Source organism: Anser cygnoides, chromosome 1 (assembly GCF_040182565.1).
Source record: "Anser cygnoides isolate HZ-2024a breed goose chromosome 1, Taihu_goose_T2T_genome, whole genome shotgun sequence".
Lineage (NCBI taxonomy): Eukaryota > Metazoa > Chordata > Aves > Anseriformes > Anatidae > Anser > Anser cygnoides.
Genome location: NC_089873.1, coordinates 58,373,478 through 58,399,801, shown reverse-complemented (window position 1 = coordinate 58,399,801; position 26,324 = coordinate 58,373,478). Strand labels below are relative to the sequence as shown.

The 26,324-nt window shown below is 38.1% G+C and overlaps 1 protein-coding gene across 4 annotated transcripts in view; it reads left to right on the top strand.

Annotated features, from left to right (window-relative positions):
• The window catches only part of CRY1 (cryptochrome circadian regulator 1), a 37,449-nt gene extending 13,531 nt beyond the window's left edge, over positions 1-23,918 (top strand). Inside the window, exons 2-14 of one of the 4 annotated variants that reach the window (XM_048056976.2) lie at positions 6,301-6,409; positions 10,046-10,188; positions 11,455-11,639; positions 12,923-13,011; positions 13,635-13,775; positions 13,879-14,190; positions 16,542-16,693; positions 16,795-16,997; positions 17,768-17,869; positions 19,710-19,805; positions 20,969-21,040; positions 21,140-21,247; positions 23,253-23,918. In XM_048056976.2, the coding sequence (XP_047912933.1) occupies positions 6,301-6,409; positions 10,046-10,188; positions 11,455-11,639; positions 12,923-13,011; positions 13,635-13,775; positions 13,879-14,190; positions 16,542-16,693; positions 16,795-16,997; positions 17,768-17,869; positions 19,710-19,805; positions 20,969-21,040; positions 21,140-21,243 (1,708 nt within the window). In that variant the 3' untranslated portion in view covers positions 21,244-21,247; positions 23,253-23,918. The other 3 variants (XM_048056986.2, XM_048056993.2, XM_048057002.2) reach the window with 3 other exon arrangements.
• The last annotated feature ends 2,406 nt before the right edge of the window (positions 23,919-26,324 follow it).

Sequence of the window (26,324 nt, the reverse complement as noted above, 5' to 3'; positions counted from 1 at the left end):
ACCAGCAAGTAATTGGAGATGTTTGTTGCCTGTTAAACGGGAATGAGCTTGGATGAGTAATAGTTGTCCTTTGAGTGTGGAGTTCTGATCCAGATCTTTACCAAGAGTAGATATGCTCTTTGCTGTGAAGAAGGGCTCAAAAAGTAGGAGCCAAATACGGATTGCTGTTTGGAGAATATGAATGTCTCCTGTATAAGACAAAAGCCATGTTCCTCCTTCCTTTGGGGAGTGCTAGCTTTGAGGTGGTAGTTCAGTTGGAAAGAAATTAATGGGGAATGAATGATATGGAAGGAAATGCTAGCATTGTGTCCGGTGTAAGCTAGGTTAGAGTCAAATGCTTTTGTGTCTCTATATAGCGGTACTGCTTGCTGAAGTTGGCATTTACCCCACTCCATATGGGAGAAGGTCTTTACTACTTAACTTCAAAGAAGATCCACTGAAAAGGACTCAGCCTGAAGATGTACTGAGATTAAATTTTAAACATTGCTTTCTCCCAATTATTTTTTGGAGCTCCTCCTTTCGTTCTTTTCCAAAGAGTTCAATTTGTTGTGGTGGTCCCATGTTGGTTTTTTTAAGATCCTCTTTCTCAGCTTTCTCAGCAATTATGAATATTTCAGCTGTACTTGGACTTGGGTGCATTTGGTTGTCTTCTGTCACAGCTTTGCTTTGGTTTAAAGATAAGAGTTGTAAATGGCGGAGGAAAAAAGCCAAGCGACGCACTTCTTGGTTTGTTTGTGCACAGATCAGCTCGTACTGAGTTACGAAAGATGCTGAAGTCCTGGACTGCACTCTGAAGGAGCCTGTCTTCCTCCAGTGGCTGGAGAGGACTGCAGGAGACTTGTTAGATCCCACAGGCAGCTCACTTCTGGACCTATTGTTGAATAATGTGAACTTTTTCCTGCTCTTGGGTATAAGCTTGCTATCAAATGTAGTATTGTATAACTTTTGGGGAAATGGAAGTTGTGTGCGGCATTCACTGAAACACCGTAATGTAATCAGGCATGCCTCTATGTGACCTTGATTTGGTAATAGGAAAATACTGCCATGGCCTGCTGCCAAAGGATGCTGTGGAGTGTACATAACACTTAAATCCTGTCTGAGCTTAATCTTCTTATGGTTTCATAAGAATACACTGCTTGCGCTGTCTAAGATGCATTGGCTGGTGGCAAACAGGAAAATACATTGATAAAATACTAAATATATCAAATTTGAGGTACTTCTCAGTGCCTTACACGGTTTCAGTATTAGATGAAACCTTCCTTCCGATTCCTGTAGCAGCTTATGAGGAATATGTTTACCTAAGTGATATTGGATTTTCATAACGTCCTGACTGAACTTGGGACAAAATAGAAGATATGTGTGAAAGAGAGGCTCAGTCGTGCTCTTCCCATGAATAAAGATAAATGTTCCATGATATATTAATGAGATCAGTGTCTAATGCTGTGAACTATACTCATTCAAATACAAAAATCTGATGTACACTGTTTAATTTTTTTATTTATTCTAGTCCTTTACTAACTGTGAAAGACAAAGGAGTATCTGATAGCAAAGTTGAAAAAAATGGAATAGGAAAATAAATCCAGCGGCCATTAGGCTGCTTAAGGTAATTCGGAAAGACAAAGTCTGGGTGGTGATCAAATATCCGTAATGCCGCGAGTCTCTTGTTTGACAGTGCTTCTCTTTGTTGGAGAGATTGAGGTTAAGGGCTTGGCTTGAGGACTAGTGGTTAGGTAGAAGACATTTTAAAAGACTGGTTAAACAGAAGTTTGGATTGCTGAAATTCGAGCAGTCATAGGTAAAATATTTAGGAATGAAACGAGTTTTAGCACTGTCCTTTTTCACTCGACTTTTTTTGTAACTTCTTCCATAGAATGAGGAAGCCTAACAAAATTCCTTTCTTGTGTTGTGGTTGTGAAGTCTAAAATTCCTACCTTGTCTAATTTAAATTCCTGAATCTGAATTAGTTCAGGGAAAATCTGAAAATGAAGTTTCTCAATCCCTAATGGTTTAATACCACTGTTCTTGGATGTGAATGATGCCTGAAAGTGAAGTCACTGTGTTTCAATTCCCCTCAATTCCCAGTAACTGTTCTCACTTCATACTGGTGAGGATGGTTTCTATGGGGTTAATAATTTCTGGGTTTTTATCGTTCCTAAAAATAACCCCCCAAAAGATAAAACTGGCCTTAAAAAGCATGTCTAAAACTGTCCCTCCTGCAAGTGTCCTCCTAAAGAAAAATGGTACCGCTTTAACAGACTGCTACTGACTTCCTACAACCTGTTTTATTATAATCTGTTAAAAATACAGTCCGTATCATGTGAACCAGCTTCTGTCAGTCCCTCTTCTGATGCAGAGGTTTAGTGCAGCCGTCAGACCCCCATCAGCCTTCATGCGGTTGGCAGCTGGGAAGTTTGTGAGGTTTTCTTGGAGCTAAGATTTTATGTAAGAGTCTTGTAAGGAATACAGTCTTCAGAAGTGTTTGTGAAACTTCTAAATATCCTCGATACAATTAGACAACCCTGAGAAAATGTATGCAATGCCCTTTTAGAATGGTGTTGAAGATGGGTATGTTTCTCATGGTTATAACTACTTTGGCTTCTTACCTAGGTTACAATAATAGTCTTTTGTCTCTTTCTGTCACCTGTCACACATGTACCTTGTACAGTTTGCTACTGTGAATGGTGAGCTTTCCTTCCTCTGGTGGTTTCTCCAAGGGAGTCTGAAGACCAGATGCAGACACCTGGGCTGATGCCCTTACCTGATAAAATAATCCACGCATCCTTTTTGTGCCTTTTTAATGAAGCCACGTTCTGCACTTTTGTATTTATTCAAGGTGAAGAAGAAAGAGCTTTCTCATTTTGATTTAGGTTGAAAGAAAAAAGTTGTTTTAAATTGCAGACTCAGAAACATGACCCCTTACTATAAAGGGAGATTTAAATAGCTCGTAATTGCCGCACTTTGGGGAAAAAGTATAATAGAGTTCAAGCCTAGCTGTTACTTCATAGCTACTGTGAAGAAACTTTGCTCCTAGAGTTCATATACTGAAGAGAGAATACTTTTAATGAGATGGGGGTTCCTGTTCAGGGTCAGTTCACAGACTAATTTTCAAGTGTGTTAAGTTGAGGAGAGTACATGGTTTTGATGGCTTTGGTGAGAAAGCTCAAAAAATTCAGCACTTCAGCCCAGACACAGCAGCTCCTAATTATGTGTTGTTGCCTGCAAGTGGGGAAAATGTCTGCGTGTTCCTGTTCGGCAGTAAGCACCCCTGCACGGAGCTGCTCCTTCAGAGCTATTCTCACTCCAAATCATGTGTTAGCAGTCAAAGGGAAACTTCGGAAAGCCAGTTTTATAACACTCTTCTCTTCTGGATTACATAATAATTCACTGTGACAGGGCGTTGAACTCTGAGAATTACTATTTTATCCTTTTTCTATCAGTTTGCTTAGTGTGTGTGTGCATGTTGTGGATGCCTTACTACTCGTTCCCTGACATATATTTGTATGTTGCAGATGGCTCATTAACTTTATAGGATAGGCATTATAATGCCAGGCCAAAACGAGAAAAAGTCCTGCATTCAGAAGTTGTCCCAGGGAGTTAGTAGGATAAAAAATTTCCTTTCACAAAGGCACACGTTAAACATGTTAGATGAATGCAGGAATTCTGAAAGGTAGAATTTCCTCAAGTTCAATGTAATTTGTCTGGATATAGCTAAAACTAGCTGGTAATTAGCATGCGTCTGACCGAGTTGCTGTGCTGCAAGTTTTAGAGGTCCTCATGAGAAAGAAGAGGTGCACGCTTTGGTTATGGCAAGCTGTTGATTCAGCTGAATGTCTTGGTGGTGGTCGTATCTAGAAGTGGTGGTGTAAGAAGGCTCATTTCTAGCTGAGCAAGGCAAATCTGTATGAAGGATTTTCTGGGGACAAATTTTGTTCTCATTTTAATGAGAAAATGCCTTTAGATGTGGTACTGCACAAATCCAGTTGGTGAAAATGAAATTGAGGAGTTCCATTATTTGCAGCACTTCTTGTTAAGCACATCTGGTCCAGCTGAAAGGTTCAAATGGGCTTAATAAATGGCAGGTTTATTCTGAGTAATCACTTGTTGTAAGCTGGATCCATGGTCTGAAATTCAAAAGCAGTGTTCTTTTGCATTGTTGTTGCTGCAAATGCCACAGGGTCGCTAGGGTTTAATTTGGTTTTTATCTCTGAACAATGTGCTTTCAGTGACAGTCATTGCCCAAGCTGGGATTTGGCTGGGTTTTGCTCTGTTTTTGTTTGGCCAGGGGGAGATGGTTGGTTTTGTGAAGCTCGTCCCTACACCCCCATCAGCTCTCCCACTCTCTGCCTACATATATTTAACAATTCGAGTCTAGACCATTGTTTTTTTAAATACATGTAAGAGTTTTATGGAGATGGAAATGCAGCAGTGTGGTAAGAGATAGTTGAGAGGTAACAGGAGGTATAGGAAACCAACAAAATAGAGATTAACCAGTATTAAGGGCAAGTTTAGGGACTTTGGATGTGAATTGAAGACTGGGTCAGTGCATGTAATCTTCTTGAATAGGATTTGGTGCCAGGTCCAGACTAGAAGTTGTATGCTGTCATCAGTTAGGAAGAAAACCTTGAGAAAATCAAGGGAACTGAGATGCAGATAGGAAAAAGCTAGTAATTTCCTGAGAGGCCAGTTTTTGCTTTGAAATAGTTATGAGCATTTCATATGAGCAGTTTCTCTGAATACCTTTTCCCTTTATTCTGTAATTTGAAGTTTAAAATAAAACCAAATCTTTCCTGTATTATTCCAAAGTCATCTGGGATGCTATTGCAGTTTGTCTTTATAGAGAGTGATTTGTGAAGTTTTTCTGAACACACGTGTTCCTTGGGAGCAAGATGGAGGTGGGTGAGAGTAATGAGAAGGACTGTAATTCCAGGTTTAAAATAAATAAATGAAGCTGTGCTTTCCAAAGTCGACCTGGAAGTGACTGGCCTATGAACTTAGGGCCCAAATTCTCTTTAATAGAAGCAGATGTGACCATAGGCTAGATTGTAGTGCTGAAATGACTACTGCATGGTTCCTGACTGGGTATACAGAAGTTCCTTTTTAGACACAGCATAGCTTACTTTGTAGTCTCACTACCCTGCCGTTGTTTCAACCCAAATGTAGCACAGTGAGAGAATTAGGTGTTTTGGTTTCATCCCAGTCTGTAGCATTGCTAGGGCAGGTTCAGTAGGGGTGGTGCCCCCTGGTGCAGGAGCCTCTCCTTCCCTTTCTTGGGTGTTGCGTTTGGATGGTGGTGGGTGGGGAACCCCATGGCATGGGTGCACAGAGCTTAGTGGCTGCTCCAGTCAGCTCAGGCTTTGGAGAACACCAACATTATAAGCAGGAACACCCAGCAGAGAGTTTGAGCAGCTCCTGATGAAAACTTTGCTTTTACTGTAGAAAAATATGGGTGAACCACCTGCTATGCTAGCAAGGAGTCTGGGGTAAGGACACTCATCTGGGCACCCACATCATCTCTCTTCCCAGGTGGAGTTCTCCTTTTTCTTCTCCTTCCCCCTGCTTTTTTTCGGTCTTCCCCAAAACAACCTGCACCCACCATTACCGTTAGTTACTGACCCCACCAATAATTCTTTGTGCACACGAACCTGTCTCAACGTCCCTTCTGCAACGGCCTGTTCCCCTTGAGCACTTGCAGATTTGCAGCACCCCATTCCCTCCCTGTTCCTCTTCTGTTTGCTGGTTTGCTCGTTAAAAATTCCGGTGAAGTTATAGCCAACACGTGTGGCACTCCTCGTTACAAAGGGGGCTATTTTTAGAAACGAAGGCCAAAGGGTTAGTCATGACCATCTAGTCCTCTGGTAATGCTGTTTTTAGAAGCAGTTCGGGCTGCTGTGTTGTAAGGGGGCCTTGGATTAAGTTTCACAGCAGTATGCCAACAGCTGATTGTCTGCTTTTTTGCTGTGGTGTGCTTCTTTTTTTTTAGGGTGAAAAGACACTTCTTGCTCTGGTTAAGGCTTGAGTATGTTTTAGTCTATTCCAAAACTGAATACTGTTGAGGTAAAAACTTAAATGAGTTTTTTTTTTTTTTTGAATCATATGCCTTTGAATATATTATAAGCTATTGAACTACTGTAAGCTAAGTGTAATTAGGATGTGAACGTGCATGCATGCATGACCAAAATCTGCACTAAATAGTGAAGATCTGATTATCTTTGTTGGGTTGTTCCTCGTAGTTCCCTTCTTCTGTTGTAAAATTGTCTGGTCTACCTCAGAAAGTAAATGTTTCTTTACACTTCTTTCCAGGTTTCTGCTTCAGTGTCTTGAGGATCTCGATGCCAATCTACGGAAACTGAATTCACGCTTGTTTGTTATTCGTGGACAGCCAGCAGATGTTTTCCCCAGACTTTTTAAGGTAAATGCTAGAAATGCATACAATTAACATAGAGGGTTTTTTCACCTTGCAGTTGGTTTGTCTATAAATATAACTGCCAAACTCGTTTCAGCTAGGAGTATTTCTTGTATGAGCGTACCTCAATGCAAGTTGCTATCTATGCAAATACTTAACATACTCCTGCGATTTCTCTTACAGGTTTCTTTTTATTAATATTTGGATTTTGCCTCCCTTCTAATGTGCATACCACCTATTCAACCGGGTTCCTCTTAGACTTTACAGTTATTCTTTTTCTCTCCAGAAATAGAATTTCTAACGGTCTCCTAACTATAAGTGCTATCTATTACTAAGTTTTCCTTTCCAAGTTTCCTTTAAAATAAGAAACATGATTCTATGCACGTGAATACTGCTTCAAAGCCTGACCTGTAAGAGCTGTCCTTTATTTAGGCCAATTCTCTGGTGTGGTTATTTCTTGGCAACTAGAAGTGGTTCAATAAGTTTTTTTGATGGTAATAAGTTTGGTTTTTAAAAAAAAAAAAAAAAAGCAGGGTTGTCTGTTCAATTTTTAAGTATTATTCTTGCCTAGTTTCTATGTATTTGGCCGAGTATTATTCTGAAGTAGTGTATACGTGGTAACTTGCAGTTGTTCTTGCTGTAGAGAATGGTGAAGTTGAACTTAAAACTGAAAATTCTCAACTTTAATTTGGTCAGATGCCTGTTCTTCACAGGCTATTTAATAATATCAAAAAGCAATTTATAATTAAAGAAGTGTTAGGCTTTTGCAGGAAAGAGTCTTATTGAACAAATTAAAACTGAGGGATTGCTACTGATATTAATTCATCTTACCTGGATAATAGTGTACCTAAGATAACAATAGTTAGGGTAGTAAATATAGGGTAGTAAAAATGAACATTTTGCAAATTGATTTTCAAAGTTTTATGGAATGACTGAGTTGAGGTGATGGAGATGAGCAAATAATCTGTTTTTTTCCAAAGAGACTGTCTACTTGGTAAGTTTAATTCTCAAGTCTGCAACACCAAGCTATTAATATTAAAAAAAAAAAAAAATTTGGTCTTCACTCTCATCCTTTAATTGTGCTAACTGATTGATACTCTAGCTGGTTTGTGCTTGGTTTCCACTCAGTGCTTCCTGCAGGAGCATTGGGATGTTAGTTGCTGCTTGCAGCAGCACCCGAGTATTCGAGGTGGTTGATATCTTCCTACTAAATTTTGATCCCATTTATTAAGGACAAAGATCTTGATGCTTTGTGTGTAGCTTCTAGGTTTGAGACACCGATGAGAAGTTTACATTCTTCAGTGGCCACTTTGACAACGGCTGTTTTAAGTCTTTTTACCAGGCTGGTTTTTCTATGCTTAACAGCATCAGAGTGCTGCATTTTCAGAACATTATTTAACTTCTGAGAAGGAAATGAGAATAACTTGTCAGACAAATAGTATTCAAAGAATGTTCATGTCTGTTTGTCTTCTGGTTCCTCAAATTGCCAAGAATTGCCTTTATTGTATGTAAGTTTCCTCATTGTGCAAAGAACACATACAGATGTTTTTTTGCCTGAAAGAGGATAACTTCAAGCAAATAATGGTAGGACATAGTGGAACTTCTGTTAAACCTTGTGTCAGAATTCCCGGCATAGATGCTGGTTTCTGGGTGGGGGATGAGTATTTCACAGTTGTTTCTTGATAGATCCTCTCCTCTTCACAGGCTGAAGAACAATTCCTTCAAAAGACAGAGCACTGATCTAATTTTATCTTTGCGAAAGACTTTTAGGACTCCTAGGACTTTTCATAGAGATAAATAATTGTTTGCTTTTGTCTTTCCCACCCACTTAGAGACCCTTAGTGGAGCTTTTCACCCCTTTATATCCCTGAATTCAGTGTCATCTGTTTTCAGCAGTACTAGCTAATAGTGCTGCTGATAGCAGCAGTAGCTTGTCATCTTCTGGAGAAGTGCTGAGACAATATTTTTACCAGTGAATTTTACAGGTCTTTGCAAAATTATTTTAGATTTGTTTTGTTAAAGTAACTCGAGAAAGGTGGTTCCATCTGACTGCAGAGATGCAAATTCCATTAGTAGCAGACACCCGCTTCGTACCTGTTGGTTAATTTGAACCAGTCAAATTTTAGTTGGTTCTTGCATTATTCTCTTCAGTTTGTCCTAGCCTGTTTTGTACCTTTGGTGCTTTGGGACTGGCTTGATGAAGAAAACAGAATTGGGTCAATCTCTAATTCTTTAAATGCATCAGTGTTGCTAAAAGCATCCATCACGCAGAGCAGTACGCGCACAGTGACTTGTGTCCTTGGTCTAAGTGCCTGGCGCATGCTAATGTGATCTGGGTGTGATCACATCACATCACGCTTGTGTCAAAGTTCCTTGGCTCCTTGTGTCATGTGGCTCTGCTCCTTGGACACAATTTTCATGGCTTCCTTTTCAATGTGCCAGAAGAAAGAAAGAAAATTAGGGAAAAAATGCTGCAAATGGTTGGATAGTGGTTTTACACAACAAAAGGAAAAATGGATGTTGCATAAAGGTGTGGGAGGCTGCTGAAGGGTTCAGGGCCTGCTGGGTCATTGTTGGCAGGCTTTGGGGTGGAAGGAGCCAAGCACTCCCAAGGGTGGTCGGATAGACCACCAGAATTGTACCTGGGCCTCATCTAGGAGAGAGAGGGGGTCCAGAAGTGAAGCAGCACCCTGGGCGAGCAGCGTTGAGTACCCTTGTCTCTTTGGTGTAAATCCAGTTGTCTGAAATAGTCTGGTTGGTAGGTTTAAATCATCTGCTTAAGAGATCTGGGATTTGAAAAGTGTTTCTCTGAGTTTGATTGGCAGGGTGGCTTTCTAGGATCACTTGTGCATTACCACCTTACCAGTTTCCTGCTGTTGCACAAACCATAGTTGCTAGTGAAGCCTTTCTTCAGTTCTTTTCCCCCGTCTGTTACTGCTGGCTTGCTATCGGCATCTGTGGGTAAAATTAAATGGCCTGTGACATCAAGGGTGTTAGACTTCATGGCATCCTCTTTTTAAGAGACAGATTTCTGAACTTTAATTGAGAATTGGAAGACTTTCCTTTCGGGTTGGTGGAGGATGGGGGTTTGGAACAGGAAGGGAAAATGTATGGTGGTGTCTGGTTTTGGAGGGGAGGAAGTAGTTGCTGCTCCACTGCACTCCCCTTTCATTCTTGAAGCTGTTCTGGGAAGAATCTGGTTACCTCTGAATTCGTTTCTCTCCAAAAACTTGAGCTCTGCTGTTAAAGCTGATAGGCATATGTGAAAAGCTTTTCTGCAGAGTAACGTACTGTTGCGGGAAAATGTCCAGAAGGCAGTCTGTGTCATAATTTCCCTTCTGTTATGTCTCTTAAGGTATATGGATCCTAAAGTTAGAGCTGAGCTTTCAAAACTTTCATAGAAGTGTAATGGGGTGGATCAACAGAGGCTTTTTTTGTGCGTGATTCCTATCCAGATGCCAAAATGTTGGGCTTTATTTTTGTGAGTCTGGGTGTTTAAATCTATTTTGTGCCTTTGTGTACTTCTGCCAGCTATCCCCAGAGGGTAGCTGTGTTGCATTGTGTCCTTCCCATTCTCCTTTCCCTTCCCCTCCATCAAGCAGCTGACTTGCTGAAGGACCACATATTTATTTTGTGTTTCAGGAGTGGAACATTGCAAAACTTTCAATTGAATATGACTCTGAACCATTTGGGAAGGAAAGAGATGCGGCAATTAAGAAGCTGGCTAGTGAAGCTGGAGTGGAGGTCATTGTTCGAATTTCTCATACGTTATATGACCTAGACAAGTAAGTTACCATTATCTCTGGTCTTACAAAGAAGAAAGGTGTGACTTTTATGCAGTATTTGTTTAGATACTGTGTGTTACTTTCTGTGCAGAGTGCTTTAGAGTTAGGAAGACTACAAATTAGTTTTATGTTTCTTTTATCTATTCGTCTATCCATGCAAATGAGAAGAATTTTGGAACTCCAAAATTGATGCAGAAAACTGAATTGTAGCTTTGATATTTACGTTATTTTGAAAGTAACGGTTAATTATCTGACTTCATAGTGAAGTGGTTCATATACCTTTAACTTCTCACAACTGGCATCTGCTTTTGTTTAGTTAGTTATTTTGTTAGTTTAGATTGTTCTGTCTTTGTCACTTGCTTGTACACAAGTTAGCAGAAAGTTCTTAATTTTTGAAGAGCTGTTTCCTCTCAGTTATGTATCCAATAACTAATTGGGGATTGTTTGATAGCCCTGTGTTGCATTACCTAATGTGTTGTTTATAGTTTTCCAGAGATCTATTTAAATGGATTAGTATTAGCTCCCTGTTATAGAAACATAATCTGCAAACTATTCAAAAGTATGACATGGCTTATCTTAACATTGAGTAATTTATTGTGGTAGATGCCAGTTTTAATCTGTTAGAAGCTACATGTATGAGAGGCAGCTAGACATACGAGAGGACAGGGAATTCTTCCACTGTTTTTAAGTTGAAAATTTTCCCTCTTCCTCCACACCTGAAGTTTTCTTGTTTCCAAGATTGCAGATGTATTTAAAGATTGACAAAGCAGAATATGGAAACTGCTCTGTTTTCAATACCAGAATAGAGAAATACATTTTTATGCAAATAGCATAATCTTATAAAGATGCACCCAACCCACCTATGTAGCTGTGGTCTTTCATCTGCTTTGTTGATCTATATTTTTCTTTGCCTCAGGCTGTCTGTATTCATTACAGAGGGACTTTTCTCAACCCAGGGGTTACAGATAATTGATTTGGTTATTAAGAGTTTATTTATATGCCTCCCTGATGGAGGGAAAAAGGGTGGTGTAAAGTTAAGGTTGAAACCGTTCGAATTAACACATGTATCTGTTGTTCTACATAGCATGCTACAGGTAGATAAAAATATTTCTTCTCTGCATGTGTGTAGGTGTATATATTTTATACAGTTTGTGCAATAAATTTATATGAATTATATAAATTTTTATATTTTTACAATGCATTTGTAATATGCCATTGTCTGACATACCTCTTTTCTTTTTCTTTCCTTTTTTTTTTAAACTCCAGAATCATAGAATTAAATGGAGGACAGCCGCCTCTTACCTACAAGCGATTCCAGACTCTAATTAGTAGAATGGAACCACTGGAGGTGCCAGTGGAGACCATAACCCCAGAAGTAATGGAAAAATGTACTACTCCAGTTTCTGACGACCATGACGAGAAATACGGTGTCCCATCACTTGAAGAGCTAGGTATGTTCTGAGACTGCTTAGACATTGTGCAACAAGAAAGATGTAATCTACCACTGAAAGCATAATACTTAAAAATAACCACATGAGAGAGGGTCTGTTTATAGTTAATTGTTAAACTGATGCCAATTATGACATACAAATAGAACAAAAAAAAGGATAATGAGCTCTGTACATCTTAAGTGTTGTTTTATATTTAAATGGTAGGTCAGATAAATCAAACTACACTAAGTACTGCTTAGCTTCTTGTAGTGCAGCATAGCCATTCTGATGATACCAAATCATCATGAACATACCGATAATCTTTAATACTTCACTTTGTATTAAATGTATTTGGTATCCTTGTGCTTCATGTCACTGATTCGACCCTTCACTTGTAATGCCAAAAAAGATCACAATAAAGCATGTAATTATTTTAGAAGCTTCTAAAAAAATCTCTTGTTTCTGTAAATTCTAAGAAATATTACCAAGCTATAACGTTTTGATTTCCTACCAACTCCCCACTTGAAAAGCAAACAAATGTAGTATGACTACTAAATCTCTAACAAAAGCATCTGGATGGATTTTGGCTGTGTTCTTGCAGTTCTGTCTAGTCTGTTTGAATTCCCTTACAACAGACTTTGTTTTTAAAGCCTTTTTAAGAAAGGAAGGTCTCACTAAACTGTATGCAGACATGTTATCTCATGTTCTTGGTGAACAGTCTTTGGAAGGAGAAAAGAGGGGGAAAAAGTCTTACCTTTTCATCTTTCTTCTGCAGCAGAAGTACTTATTTATCATCAAATTGACCACAATCCCAATCTGTTATTTATGTCCAGGTCAATGAAACAAGCGTATTAATTCTGAAGATAGCATGCCTGCTTTTAATGCAATGCAAAAAGTTTTCAAGCATTCTGTAAATTATAATTCTTGCTTCTTAGTAGTATGAAAAAAAGTGAAACTTGTGTTTTAGCCCACATATTGCAGAGCTGGAAATGTGAACATAATTTGGAAAATGAAAGAAAGTTTGCTTTCTTTGTGTCAAAACAAATGTGGAATTAAAAAAGGTAATTCAGCATTAAGCTTGATAATGGAATATAAAAACTGCCTTTTTCTGCAAGTTAGAGGTGTTGAATGGGCTTTGATAAGAGTTGATTGCGTACTATTACAAAACTTGTACTTTGTCACATGTCCAACTTAAGGCTATTCTCAAGATATAATAAAATGTCACTGAGTATCAATATGCTAGAATTTTATTGCCCTACAGTAGAGGCAGACAAGGAATTTCCTTGTTTTAATTTGTTTTTCAGGTTTTGACACAGATGGTCTGCCTTCTGCAGTATGGCCTGGGGGAGAAACAGAAGCTCTCACACGACTGGAAAGACATTTAGAACGAAAGGTATGTTTCAAGTCATTGCAAATATGACGTACCTGGAAAACATAGTTGCCCTTTGCAATGAAACACAAAAAGAATTGGGCAAGTAGTTTAAAAAACAAAAGCAAACTTGTACTCAAGGCCTTTATATAAAAACGTAAATCAAATTGCTGTTTTGTGGTTTTAAAAGATAATAGCAGGTTGTCTCTTAATTTGAATTTTGGAGAAAGTCTGTCATTCTGTTTTGTGCTCTGAAAAATTGAATTATTTTTTCTTTGGAAGTTATTTTACCTGAAACATAGTTCTTGTAACTTTGAAGGGGAATTCCTCTAAAAGCTAATGTACTGTTAGTTGTCTTGGTTTCCTTTATATTTAAAAAAGGGATAGGTAGTTCTGGAGGACAGCTAATGCCTCCTGCATTGAGGTGAATTGTCTTCTAGAGTTTCCACTCATTCAAGAGGAACCCCTTGAATGTTTGACTGCTTTATCTTGGATCTAAGATAATGTGATCATCTGTCCAGTGTCTGAATTCATTTATAGACAGTGTATAATTTATCTCTTTATGATGGCTTTTTGCTACCTAATCTGTAAACTGATATTGGCATGTTTTGCTTTTGTTTTTTTTTTGGTTTTCTTTTTTTTGGAAGGCTTGGGTGGCAAACTTTGAAAGACCACGAATGAATGCAAATTCCCTTCTGGCAAGCCCTACTGGGCTTAGTCCCTACCTCCGCTTTGGCTGTTTGTCTTGTCGTCTCTTTTATTTCAAGCTAACGGACCTGTACAAAAAGGTATGGTTTCTACATGGACAACTACACATTCATAGATTTATTGATTTATTTTTTTTCCTTACCTTCTCCTAATAAATGTTTTCCTTTTAATGCTGATCTTCAGGTAAAAAAGAACAGCTCCCCTCCCCTCTCCCTCTATGGCCAGCTGTTATGGCGTGAATTTTTCTACACAGCGGCGACTAACAATCCACGGTTTGATAAAATGGAGGGGAATCCTATCTGTGTTCAAATTCCATGGGATAAAAATCCCGAGGCTTTGGCCAAATGGGCAGAAGGCAGGACAGGTTTTCCTTGGATTGATGCAATTATGACACAGCTTCGTCAAGAAGGCTGGATTCACCATTTAGCGCGGCATGCTGTGGCATGCTTTTTGACTCGAGGTGACCTCTGGATTAGTTGGGAAGAAGGAATGAAGGTATTGTTTCTCTTTCTTGAATTTTAACATTGAAGCCTCAGATACACTATACAGTAATGATATCCACAAAATGAATAAGCTGAGTATGAAGCCTTAAACTGTGGACAAAATCAGTTCTGATCAAACCAGTGGTAAAGAAGTTTTTGCCTACTGAGTACACCCTTATATTGGAAGGTTTAGTGCAGTCAGAACAGGTCTGCAATTCTTCTAAATTTGAGATTTCTTCCTAAGTCTTTACAAGTAAGTATGGTTTACTCCTGTAACTGGAACATCTTTCCAGTTGTATTGTATGTGCAGTTTCTGTTCACATCTTGTTTGCTTCCCTGCAAAGGAAGAACACATGATTTCAAGGGAGAAAACTAATAGCTGAGTGTCCTTTCAGACACTTCTGGCCATTCACCTAATGTTAGAAGTGTAAGTATAGGCAAGTGATTTAGCTGTAGTTTCAGTGCAATTAATTGCCGTGTAAGTGTCCAGGAGATGTTGAAGTTCAAAGTGCAAATGTCAGTCTTCTGAAGAAAAGAATGGAGTAATTTCATCTTAGCATTTGAGTCAGTTTTACTTTTTTTTAGAAGGATGGCATTTGTTTTACTAAATGCTAATAATCAATACAAAATAGTTCTTTATTTCTGAAGTCTAAAAAAATAATTTACTTGCTCTCAGGATTTTAACTTCACATTTATGTATGTATATAATCTTATGAAATTTCACCTTGCTCAACAGATCAGCTGCAAGTAAACATGTTCTGTTTAAAATAAATAAATAAGTCTCGGTTACACAACAACGTAAGCTGTCTTAGAAATTTTCCTTTGCAGTTCATAAATACAGACATTGAAGATAAACATGCATAGGTAATTCAGCCAAATGAAGAAACTGTATTACAGATGAGTGCCAACTTTTTCTTACTCTTGAAATAATGCAGAGGTATGGGGGGTAGACTTGTGCAGTGGAAGGATGTTTAGTTAGCGTGTCCCTAGCTAGCAAAAGTTAATCTCTTTCCGAGGAAATGTTATTTCCGAAGTCTTGTTACATGGCAGCATCTAGTGGAATAGTTGTGCGCTAACATTTAGCGTTCAGCTAAAGATCTTATGTTACAGGTTGCTTACTTTAAAAAAAAAAAAAAAGTTGTTTCGAAACATAGGGTTTTTTTCTCTAGTAGTTGCAGATATGTAGGCAATGTTACTTTTGTAATATTTATTCGGTGTATACTGTAGTATGAAAGCTGTCATGAATATATGGAGAGGGAAATCCTTGTTCAACAGTATTGCCTTATTGAGACTATTTTGGAAAAAATACTAGCTCAGGTTGGGTGGCAATAGTAACATACTAAGTTTCAGAGTCTTAGGGTAAAGAAAAATGATGGTTCTTTGGAACTTTTGAAGACAATGTTTGAAAGGAAATAAGTTTGAAAGGAAAATCAGAACTTGAAAAATAGGTATTAAGTATCTGTTTGAAAACTACTCAGTGCGCTGTTTTTATAAAAAGTACTCACAAGTTCTCCTTCAAAGAATAAGACTTCTTTCTTTCTTGTTAGCCTGTATTGTTAGTGGTATGACTAGTGAGCAAAGAAGCTTCTTGTTACGCACGCTAGGCTCGTATCTGTTAACAAGTAATAAAACAAGCAATACAAATACAAAACAAACAATCAGTGCTAGAAACTTGAATGCTTTGAAACTGTTGAGTTCCAGATTTAAATCAGCTTCCTCATTTGTTACTTTTAATGTAAACATCTCCAAGAATTCAAAGGTGTATCCTCAAAACCATGACTTACTAGATTAACTAGTGGCCTTCAAGATCACAGCTTTTGAATATTTTTACTATCCTGAAGCTCTTGATTTCTACTCTTAGGTCTCCTTGACTAGTGAAAGCTGCTGCACAAGTTGAGGTGTTTAGACTCACAGAGTTAGAAATGTGCCTTGTGTGTTTCCTGCTTTGTGGAAGTTAGCAAAGCTTGAGGAAGTTGCAATGTGAAGCGGCAGCTCTTCCAAAAGCAACAAATACACTTACAAGTAATCAAACTCCTGCCATACTTCGAGGATTTATTTTTTAAGGATGTGTTTAAGCAAAAAGGTGCAACTTCTTGGTCTTACCTTTCTGAGATGTCTACAAGGTTTTTTTACAGGTTAAAAGCCAAAATGGGCTATCACTTCTGTTCTTGACTTTGGCACTTAGGTAAGTGTTTGTACTTGTGTACTCAGCAGTCTGTGAATGTGCCAGTTTAGAAAGAGTGTTGCCATGTGGAAGAGCTGGATTTACTCTGCTGAAATCCAAGACTCTGAACAGCTCCTGAAAAAGTAGGTGTTCCAGAGATGTGCTATGTTCACACTAACTTGTTGCTCTGATTTCTCAAGGTCTTTGAAGAGCTCTTACTTGATGCAGATTGGAGTGTGAATGCTGGGAGCTGGATGTGGTTATCCTGTAGTTCCTTCTTTCAGCAGTTTTTTCACTGCTACTGTCCAGTGGGTTTTGGCAGAAGAACTGACCCAAATGGAGATTACATCAGGTAATTCACAGTCCAGAGGTTACAGTAATTCGTAGATGTTGCTTAAACTGTCAAATTGCTTAAATAGCTTGATATTTAAAATGTTCTTTCTTTTTTTAAAGACGTTACTTGCCTGTACTTAGAGGTTTCCCTGCAAAATACATCTATGATCCTTGGAATGCCCCAGAGAGCATCCAGAAGGCTGCAAAATGTATTATAGGAGTTAATTATCCCAAACCAATGGTAAATCATGCCGAAGCAAGCCGTCTGAATATTGAGAGGATGAAACAAATTTACCAGCAGCTTTCCCGATACAGAGGACTGGGTATGGCTATTGACTTTATTTATTTGAAAACTTCTCTCCTTCTAGCAATTAATAACTTTATCCCATAGTCATGGTTAGTTAGGTGTGAGTTCAGTGTTGTGACCAGGGTTTTATATACAAGTATATGAAAATATTAGATGTAACCAAGAAGGGTAAAAAGGGCATGATTGGACTGTCTGTTTCCAAATCTTTTCCAGAAAAAATTTTATTTAGGCTTATGGAAGTTTTTGGTTAAACTGGGTTGTGTGAGTGTTGTGATACTTCTGTACAGTTAAGTTTTAATAACAGTGATTAGAAAATGCATATGGTTCATAACTTCAATCATAGCATATACGTGCAAGTGCTGTTACTCAAATAGATGCTGATGCAAGCTCTGATAGCATTCTTCCTAGTTAGCAAAAACCATCCCCTTTGCTCTGAGAAGCAAGCCACATGCATTTACATTGTTCAGAAAGGTATAAGCAGTCTGTTCTGATAATAATGGATATTGAATCAGGATGCATTGCAGTCCAGTGCAACGTGGTGAATACTTGTAACTAATGCATATTGGAAAAATTATATAGAATATTATGCGGAAAATGCCCACTAAGTAATTGTGAACTAAAATTACTTGGCAAGATTCCAGCAATAGGGGAGGTGGAGAGATGTTCTCCTATTATATAGAGGTAAACTGCTCAGGGTGAGGGTGGAGAATTAGCCCTCATGAGGAACAAAGCATGCTGTATTTAATCTTTTTTTGTTTTATGTCTTTATTTTATTTCATTGCTTAGGTCTTCTTGCAACAGTGCCTTCTAATCCAAATGGAAATGGAAATGGTGGGCTAATGGGCTTTTCACCAGGAGAAAGCGTTTCTGGGTGTGGTAGTACAGGAGGTCAGTCAAATTCTTTTTTCATATGTAGAAGTACTGGAACTGAACTGCCCAAATGTCTTATACACAATGCCAAAGGCTTTGTAAAAGGAGAGCTGTTTTCACAAGACAGGTTTCAGTGTAAATCACTTAAACGTTTTCAGATTTCTTCACAGTTTGGTAGTATTTATATGAAGACATCTTCAGATCTTTTTTTAATAAAAATAGAAATAGAATAAAAATTTGCACTGTTTTTATTCCCCCAAAATCATCTATTAACGTGTATCAAACAGTTTGATTTCAAAAGCATTAGAATGTGATCTTTTAGAAATCTAAACATCCTGATATTTGTAATAAGTAGTGATTTTTGAATTTTCAAATCAGAACTGTTAATCTGTAAGTTTTCTTCTGTCAGCATTAGATTGCTTACTGGAATCTACCATAGCACCAACAACAGTATAACAGGACAGTGTCTGTAAGAACATAATACAGAATTTATCAAATGGTTTTGATGAAAGTTGATGAAAGTTTTTATGCTGTTAATATTCTTAATGTAGCATACAAAGATTAACAGGTTACTAAGGAAAAAAAAAAAAACGAAATTGTGACTTTGTGGTGGTGTAACCCAGCAGGCAGCTAAGCACCACACAACCATTCTCTTACCTTCCTTCCCGACCCCTACCCCACCCAACTTTTTGGTTGAGATAAAGACAATTTAATAGGACAGAAAAGGAAGGGAAAACAATAAAAAATATATTTTGTGTGTGTATATATATACAGAACAGGTGATGTACAATGCAGTTGCTCGCCACCCGCCAACTGATGCCCAGCCAGTCCCCAAGTGACAGCCCCCCTGCCAGCCAGCCCCCCCAGTTTTATTGCTCTATGTGACACCCTATGGCATGGACTGTCCCTTGGCTGCTTGGGGTCAGCCGTCCTGTCTGTGGTCCCCTCCCAGTTTCTTGTGCACGCTCAGCCTCCTCGCTGGCAGGGCAGCACAAGAAGCTGACAGATACTTGACTCGCTATTAGCACTGCTCAGCAACAACTCAAACATTGGTGCTATCAACATTATTTTTCTCCTAAATCCAAACCATGGCATCACCCCAGTCACTATGAGGAAAATTAACTCCATCTCAGCCAAAATCTGGACACTTTCCCAAATATCTAGTCTAATATGTAATGAAACTTCTTTACCATGAGGGTGTTAAAACACTGGAAGAGGTTTCCTGGAGAAATGGTTGATGCCCCCATGCCTGTCAGTGTTCAAAAGGCATTTGGACAATGCCCTTAAATTAATACGATTTAACTTTTGGTTAGCCCTGAATTGGTTAGGCAGGTCCCTTCCAAGTCAACTATTCTAGTCAATTCTATGATGTTTTTAAATTTGTATAAATCTGTGATGCATCATCATCTTGAATACTATGTATACTGTAGACTCCTCCTTGTTAAAGGTTAAGACATAGAAACAGTAAATTTTCAGTTCTGTTCTCCTGAGGCTTTGGTCAAATTTAAAAGCAGATTGCAGCAGAAGGTGGACCTTACCATTAAAGAAAAGAAGTCTAGTCTAGTGTGTGTGTGTATGTATGTGTATATACATGGCCTACTTATACTTTTCATATCAAACATAACCATTTTGTAGGAGGTTACTGTGCATTCATCTGAATTTGCAGGTTTGAATTTGAAAAGTTGAAACCATTAGAACTTTGGACCTGTTCTGAGGTACTTTGACAAATAAATGGAAAAGACCAAACAAAACAAACCCAAAGCCATGCTCAGCCTACCTCTTGAAGGGGGGTGTATGTGGAGGGGCATCTTTTAAATTCCCAAATTTGAATGTTTACTATTTTTTCCTGCCTCACTAGGAGCTCAGCTGGGAACTGGCGATGGTCAGACAGTTGGCGTTCAGACATGTGCCCTGGGAGACTCTCATGCAGGAACAAGTGGAATTCAGCAGCAAGGTATTACGGGAGTGCTTGTCTGTAGAGGATCTCCAGGTTCTCGCAACTATGGAAAAAAAGACAAAACATCAAAATAAAATGGATGAATTTTTGCTGGCAGCTGCTGTCTATAACTTGGAACTGGCCTTGTTTCTGTTCTTGAAACATAAAAATTATGTCTTAGAGTAAACTTGCTTGTCTTGTCACTTTTATCTTTCAAATACTCATCTAGAATAATAGTTCTGTTTTGAAGAGGGGATCACAAGCGTGACTAAACAAAATTATTGAACATTATTCTAGGCTACTTCAAATGCACAATACTGGAAGACAAAATTTCACTTTATGCATTTGATTGCAAAATTTGCATGTTATCTTTTTCCCTGATTTCATTACCACTCTTTCCATGTATAATCAACTTCCACAGTTTTCTGTGGATACTCATTTAATTTGTTTCCATAATTGTTTGTCACTTTACACGGAGATTGAAGATGTGGTTTGTAGTAGGTCAGATTTGCAAGCAAATTTAGCATAACTGTCTCTTCCTTGCAGTCTTAACAGACGCTGTGTGTTTACTGGTCGTGAAAGACTGTAATCTGTTTTGTTTAAATATCCAGAACGTAACCAGAACACCACAACAGAATAAGAAACATTGCAACTGCTTTTGCTAATTTGCACTACTTATGCGGGATGCATAATGCATTATGTCAGGGTTGCCAGTGGATAGCTTACATGAGCCAGAAAAGTTTAAATCTTTTTGTTACTTGTGTTTTTTCTACAGCTTAGTTATGTTAAGGATTTGCTATCCTTTCTATAAAAGAATAGTAAAAAGGATGAGGAGACATGGAAGTACAAATATTAAAAATTTATAGCAACGTAGAATATATTAATATGTCCAAACAGATTAACTTCTTCTGTTTCCTACAAATACAGTGCATAACTATGCATGCACATACTATATTTTTCACTGTGCATATTTATTTAATTTTTATTTAATTGCCCTAGATGCTGTCATGAGGATTTTTTTTTTTGCATAAGAACTCTTTCATTCAGGATGGTTTGTCAGGATTTTTCTTGATGAAGGAAAATAAATCAAATGGCTTCTTTTTTGCTGTTGTAAGGAACGTAACTGCACTGATTTGCAGTTCTGGATTTTATTTGTTATAATATCTACTGTATCTGAACAGGTTACTGTCAAGCAAGTAGTATCTTACACTATGCCCATGGAGACAATCAACAATCACACTTATTGCAAGCAGGTAATTTAAAAACAAAACCAACAAAAAAACTGAATATATAAAAGTACAATAGAGTCTTGACATAAATTCTTGATATAAATACTGGTTTTAAATTATCAGGAAGAACATCCCTTGGTACTGGCATTAGTGCAGGGAAGCGCCCAAATCCAGAAGAAGAAACTCAGAGCGTTGGGCCAAAAGTCCAGCGACAGAGCACAAATTGAACTGGTAAGAACTGAGAAGCCTTAAATTTATCCTGTTAATGAATAAATTACTGTACAGATTCACTGTACATATTTACCGTGTGTACTGTGCTGCAGTGCAAAGATCTTAAATTTTTGCTCCAGATCTTTCGGTTGCAGGTGCTGTATAAACAGAACAAAAAAAAAAAAAAAAAAATCCTTGCTCTGAAGAGCTTATGAGGTATGAGAGTGGAAATAGTTACAAAAATAGAATCAGGACAGAGGTTATTGGACACGTTATTTGAGGTGTTAAGGAAAGGGACATGTTTAAACTGTGGCTTCCTACGCATTAGCAGAGCTGCTTATGTAGCTTCAGTTACTCTCTGCTCCTGCATCTTGCCTCAAATTATGTCAGCAGCACTGTTTGTGTGAGTGTACAGTGACCTGAATCAGATGACTAACACAGCCTAAAAGGATAGTCTCAGAGCTTGGATGAGTTTTAGACATTCAAATGGAGTAAGGAGAACATGTTTTTGAGAGAGACAATAAAAGAGTGCAAAATGCTGCTGTAGTTATTGGATGCAAAGATCTAGAGAGAAGAATGATTTGAAGACTCGAGCATTTGTCATTAGTCTGTAACCTGAGCAGGTTGCTCAGATTGACAAAGTTTGTCAAGAAAGCTGTGGTGAAAAGTACTTGAATCTGGAGAAGGATGTGTTCCTGGATATATGTGAACAGGTGTGAAAATGTGTAGAAAGAAGCAGAAATTGTGCAAGGAGTTTGATTTGTGTGTAGTCATCAACAGAGAAGTTAACTGGATTTTGTGTTTTGGATAAAGATACTTAGGAACAGTACAGAGAAAGAAAAGCAGACCAAAAATGTTATACCCCTTCTCCTAGTGAGCATGAGTTGAAAGAAATGAGGAAGATGACCTGCAAGACGTTAGAGTAATGACTTCTGAGGAAAGTCAAAGAATGGAGGTTTGTCTGAAAGAAGAGGGGACAAGATTCAACAGTGAGAGCGTGGCTGTCTAGATTAAAGGTGATTGACATGCCATTCCATCCTTTTCTTTCATAAAAGAGATTTAAGAGTTGGTCATTACGGAGTTTGAAGGATAAGGAAGAAAAATAGTATGTGAGGCACTGGTGAAATTGGTAGGTAGGGATTCCATGCAGCAAGTATAGAAAATGCATTCAGCATCTCTAGAGATAAAAAGGGAAATTCAATCTACTTCATTTGGTTTTGACAGCAAGATCTAATTTTGCTTGTTATGTGGTGTCAGCACTTTGACAAAGTCATTGCAGTGCATTATGAGCAATTGTATTGCACTGATTCAATTCAGTGAAGAATCACTGTTTCCATAATGCCTGTTGCTTGTTTCTAGAAGAAGTGAGTTGAGACCCCAGAAACTGATGGATCTTTTCTCGCAAACATGGAGTGCTGTAAACTGTGCTTCTCTGTTCTCAAATTGTATTTTGGTACTCCAGTGTGCCTGAGTGGAATGCAATTACAGGAGTCCACGTTTCAGTAGATGTCTGATCCTTAGTATGTGTAGATTCATTCAGCATCCATGTTTTGTATTCCAGAATTCCTTAGGTGCTCATGTCTGTGTAGAAGAATTGCCTGCAGAGTGAACGTCTGGTTCCTGTCTAAGCTCTTTTTCAATTGAGAGACAGGTTGGAGGGGTTCCTAGTTTGGCAGAGGAGACTGATTTTTGTTAGGGGTGTTCAAAGTGTGCTGCGAGAGCATGACAGTCAAATGTAAAAATCAGCCAAGAACATATTCAAAAACACTGCTGGCAAAAGGATGTGCACATTCTGAGTAGTGTTAAGCTACGGAGGCTGTGGGTTTCTTTTTTTTTTTTTGTCCCTCTCCCCCTTCCCCTTTTGGTCTCTAAGGAGTAAGGAATGAGAACTCAGAGTATTTGAGCCAGTATGAATGGGACAAGGCTTACTGCACTGAGAAGGGGGGAAGAGTTCTTTTCCTTGAATTATTTCTGCCTTTTTTCAAAGCCTGCATGACAAAGTGCTTAAGATTTTTTTTTCTTGCAGCATTATCAGAAGAGAAGATACTACTCAACACCCAGGATGAAGTTTCTGCTACTCTGTATTGGAACTAAAGAGTTGTGGGAGTACTTGTACTAAAATAACATACTTTTTCATAAGTTATTTTAAATTGTTCTCAGTTGTTGTAAACAAGTTCAATTTTTGGAATGCATTGTTTCTAACTGGCATTTCTATGGTTTTTAACTTTTTAATGACTCTTTCACAAAGGACAAATTGAGTTTTGTATATAAAGTATTTGGTGAAGTATTTGCTAACTTAATGTAAATACAAACATTCATGATTAGTGATAGACCCATCAATATATTTTTGATAATCTTTCATGTATATGGTAGTAGGAAGAGCTGTAGTGATGTTCTGTAAAATGGATGGACATAGAAAGCTTTGAAGTTTTTAAACTGCTATTATTTTTAGATTCCAGAATTTGCTGTCTGTATGATCAACTTAAAATTTTCATAATGTAAGTGCTTAGGACTGTGTTTAATCAAATACAGTAGAATTGTAACCTTCATTAATTGCATCTGTATATAAGTCATATGCCAATTTTTTGTCAAATTGTAAAATTTTCATGTATATGTCCAGTCCTTGTATTTCTCAGTTGCCTTGTTCAGTAATGACATACATTGTTAATAAAAAAAAAAAAGTATATATGGATACATATGTCTTTGTGTATGCTGTTGTTCAGGTACGTATTTCCAAGCAAAATGGGGAAAAAGGAGGGAAGTGTAATTTCTAGACTTAATCTGGAAGCCACAAACAGTGAACTGTATTAACTTTCACTTTCATGCCATTGAAGCAAAACACTATTAAAATTATATGGGCCTTTATTGAAATTGTGTGTATGTATTCTGAACATCAGACGTTTTTCACCATTAAATTATTAGGTGTTTCTTCACAGTCCAGCTTTGCATTTTTTTGTGCTATGAATGGAATTTGCTTGATAGCCTGGCTGTCTTTCCTGCACTACAGCTAATTTGCTGTTCTTTGAGGATGTGGATTTGTAAAACTGCATCAGGTTTATTAGCTGCTCAGTCAATACTCTGCATCTCTCCGAAATGTTTAGAGAAGCTGTATCTAAATGTTTTATTAGGCCATTAAGATCTCCAAAGAAGCAGTCTGAGTTACTACATTTTAACACACAAGTCAGACAGTTCTCTATTTGAGTGGATGCTGCAATTAATTTTTATGTGGGAGGAGTTAATTATCTGTTCTTAGTATCAAATGATTGATTTCCAGTCACAGGGTACTTTTGTGTGTTGGTTTGGAGATAATTCAGATCAGACTCATGGGCTGACAACATATTCAGCACTGTGTTTGGTGCAGAATAAGCTGCCCTGATTCTGGCTATTCCTTGATTTTTAGATGATAATTAGATCTGTAATTACAAAATTAGATTGCTATTTTCAAAATAAGTTAATGTAAATATCCTTGCATACTGATTTGGAAAAGATAGCAAAATCAAAAGTACTACTGAAAAATACAGGCATGCTTTTTGTTTTGAGGCAGAGAATCTTTGACTAATCTTCAAGGAAAAATCTTAACACTGAGAATGGAGAAACAGATGCTAAGTATTTTCCACAGTTCAGTCCAAGTAGAGTGGAGAGGTTTCTTAGTGACACAAGTAACCAGTAAAATAAACAATTCTTCTGTTTGCTTAAGTAGTCTGGAGAGGAAAAAAGAAAAAAAGACTACAGTAGTCCTAAAAGTATGTTCTAGGAAATGACTTATTCTGTCAGACAAGATTCTATTGATTTTTTTTTTCTGTTAGCTTCTACTGGAAAGAAATGCCATTTAAATGAAATATTCCACCTAGCACTTCTGAATATATGGCCTAAGAATATCCCACAAAGAAACTTAATCAAGGTAAGAAAGTACACTCCAATATCACCTTTCCCCTGAATAGTCTGGAAGTTGAATACGTAAAAAGATTTCCCAAGGAGTTGATTCATGTGGTAAGTTAATTTTCCCCCTCCTTAAATGCTAGAAGGAGGATTCTTCTTGGTGCAGGCAAGTCCTTAGATTAACAAAGGAAGACTTGCGGTGAAGATGTTTGTCACATTCTCCTCCTGCCCCTTTGTGATTTTTCAGGAAGTTGCTATGTGTTACTAATCCAGTGTGGGTTAATAAGAACAGGGCCACGATACTGCTTCTTTTTTTTTTTAAATCAAATTTACAGTACAGAAATGGAGCTTCAAGTGTTCCTCAAAGCCCTGTTCTAGAGGGATGTAGCCACCTCTACCCTGAATTGGTAGGGGATAGGGGAGAGTTCCAGACCAAGGCTTCTTGGAAACCAAACCCCAGGAAAGGATGACTGTATCTGATATATGACAAAAGATAAACTTCAGTGTAAGCATCTTCAGGCCTTCAGGAACTGAGTGTTTTCAGAGGGCTTCGGTTGGCCATCTCATAGTGCCGGTGCTAGCTGCTTGCAGAGGCTTGTAAAAGGAGGGGAATGAAAACAGTTAAATTCAGAGCAAACTGTGGATGGCCCTAAAAGGGGGATCTTTGGCTAGATTAGGTTGAGGAGAAAGACCTGTCAAAAATCAGAAATGAATTCTTTGCTGGGCTTACTGATACAGTTGACTGGTTTTTGTTGAAAATTGGCATTTACATGAGCCTTCCTGTAACTTAGCTCCTGCCATGCAGACAGGATTTCTCATAAAAACAGTGAGACATTTACCATCTCCGCACCTTGTCAGAAAAGGACAGTTTGTGATGAAGTCAGGTACCCTCACATCTCCTGGGGACATCTCCTGGGGTCGTGGTTTGAAGCCAGACTTCCATCACGGCCAGGTTTGCTGCAGCCGCTGCGAGCGCATTGAAGGCTGTGGTGTGGGGTGTGCGTAGCTTGAACTACGGAAAGTGATGCAGAACAAAACAAAAACCCTTCAAGTTCTTGATGTGTGTTCTATGCAAAACTCTTGTCATCACCTACTTATTACATTCTCTGAACTGTGTTAATTTAAGATGATAGTTTTTAACTTTATGGCAAATTAAAATGTTGCGTGCCATGTATGCGCTTGAAGTTGTTTTTATTTGCTGAAACTTTAAATTCGGAAC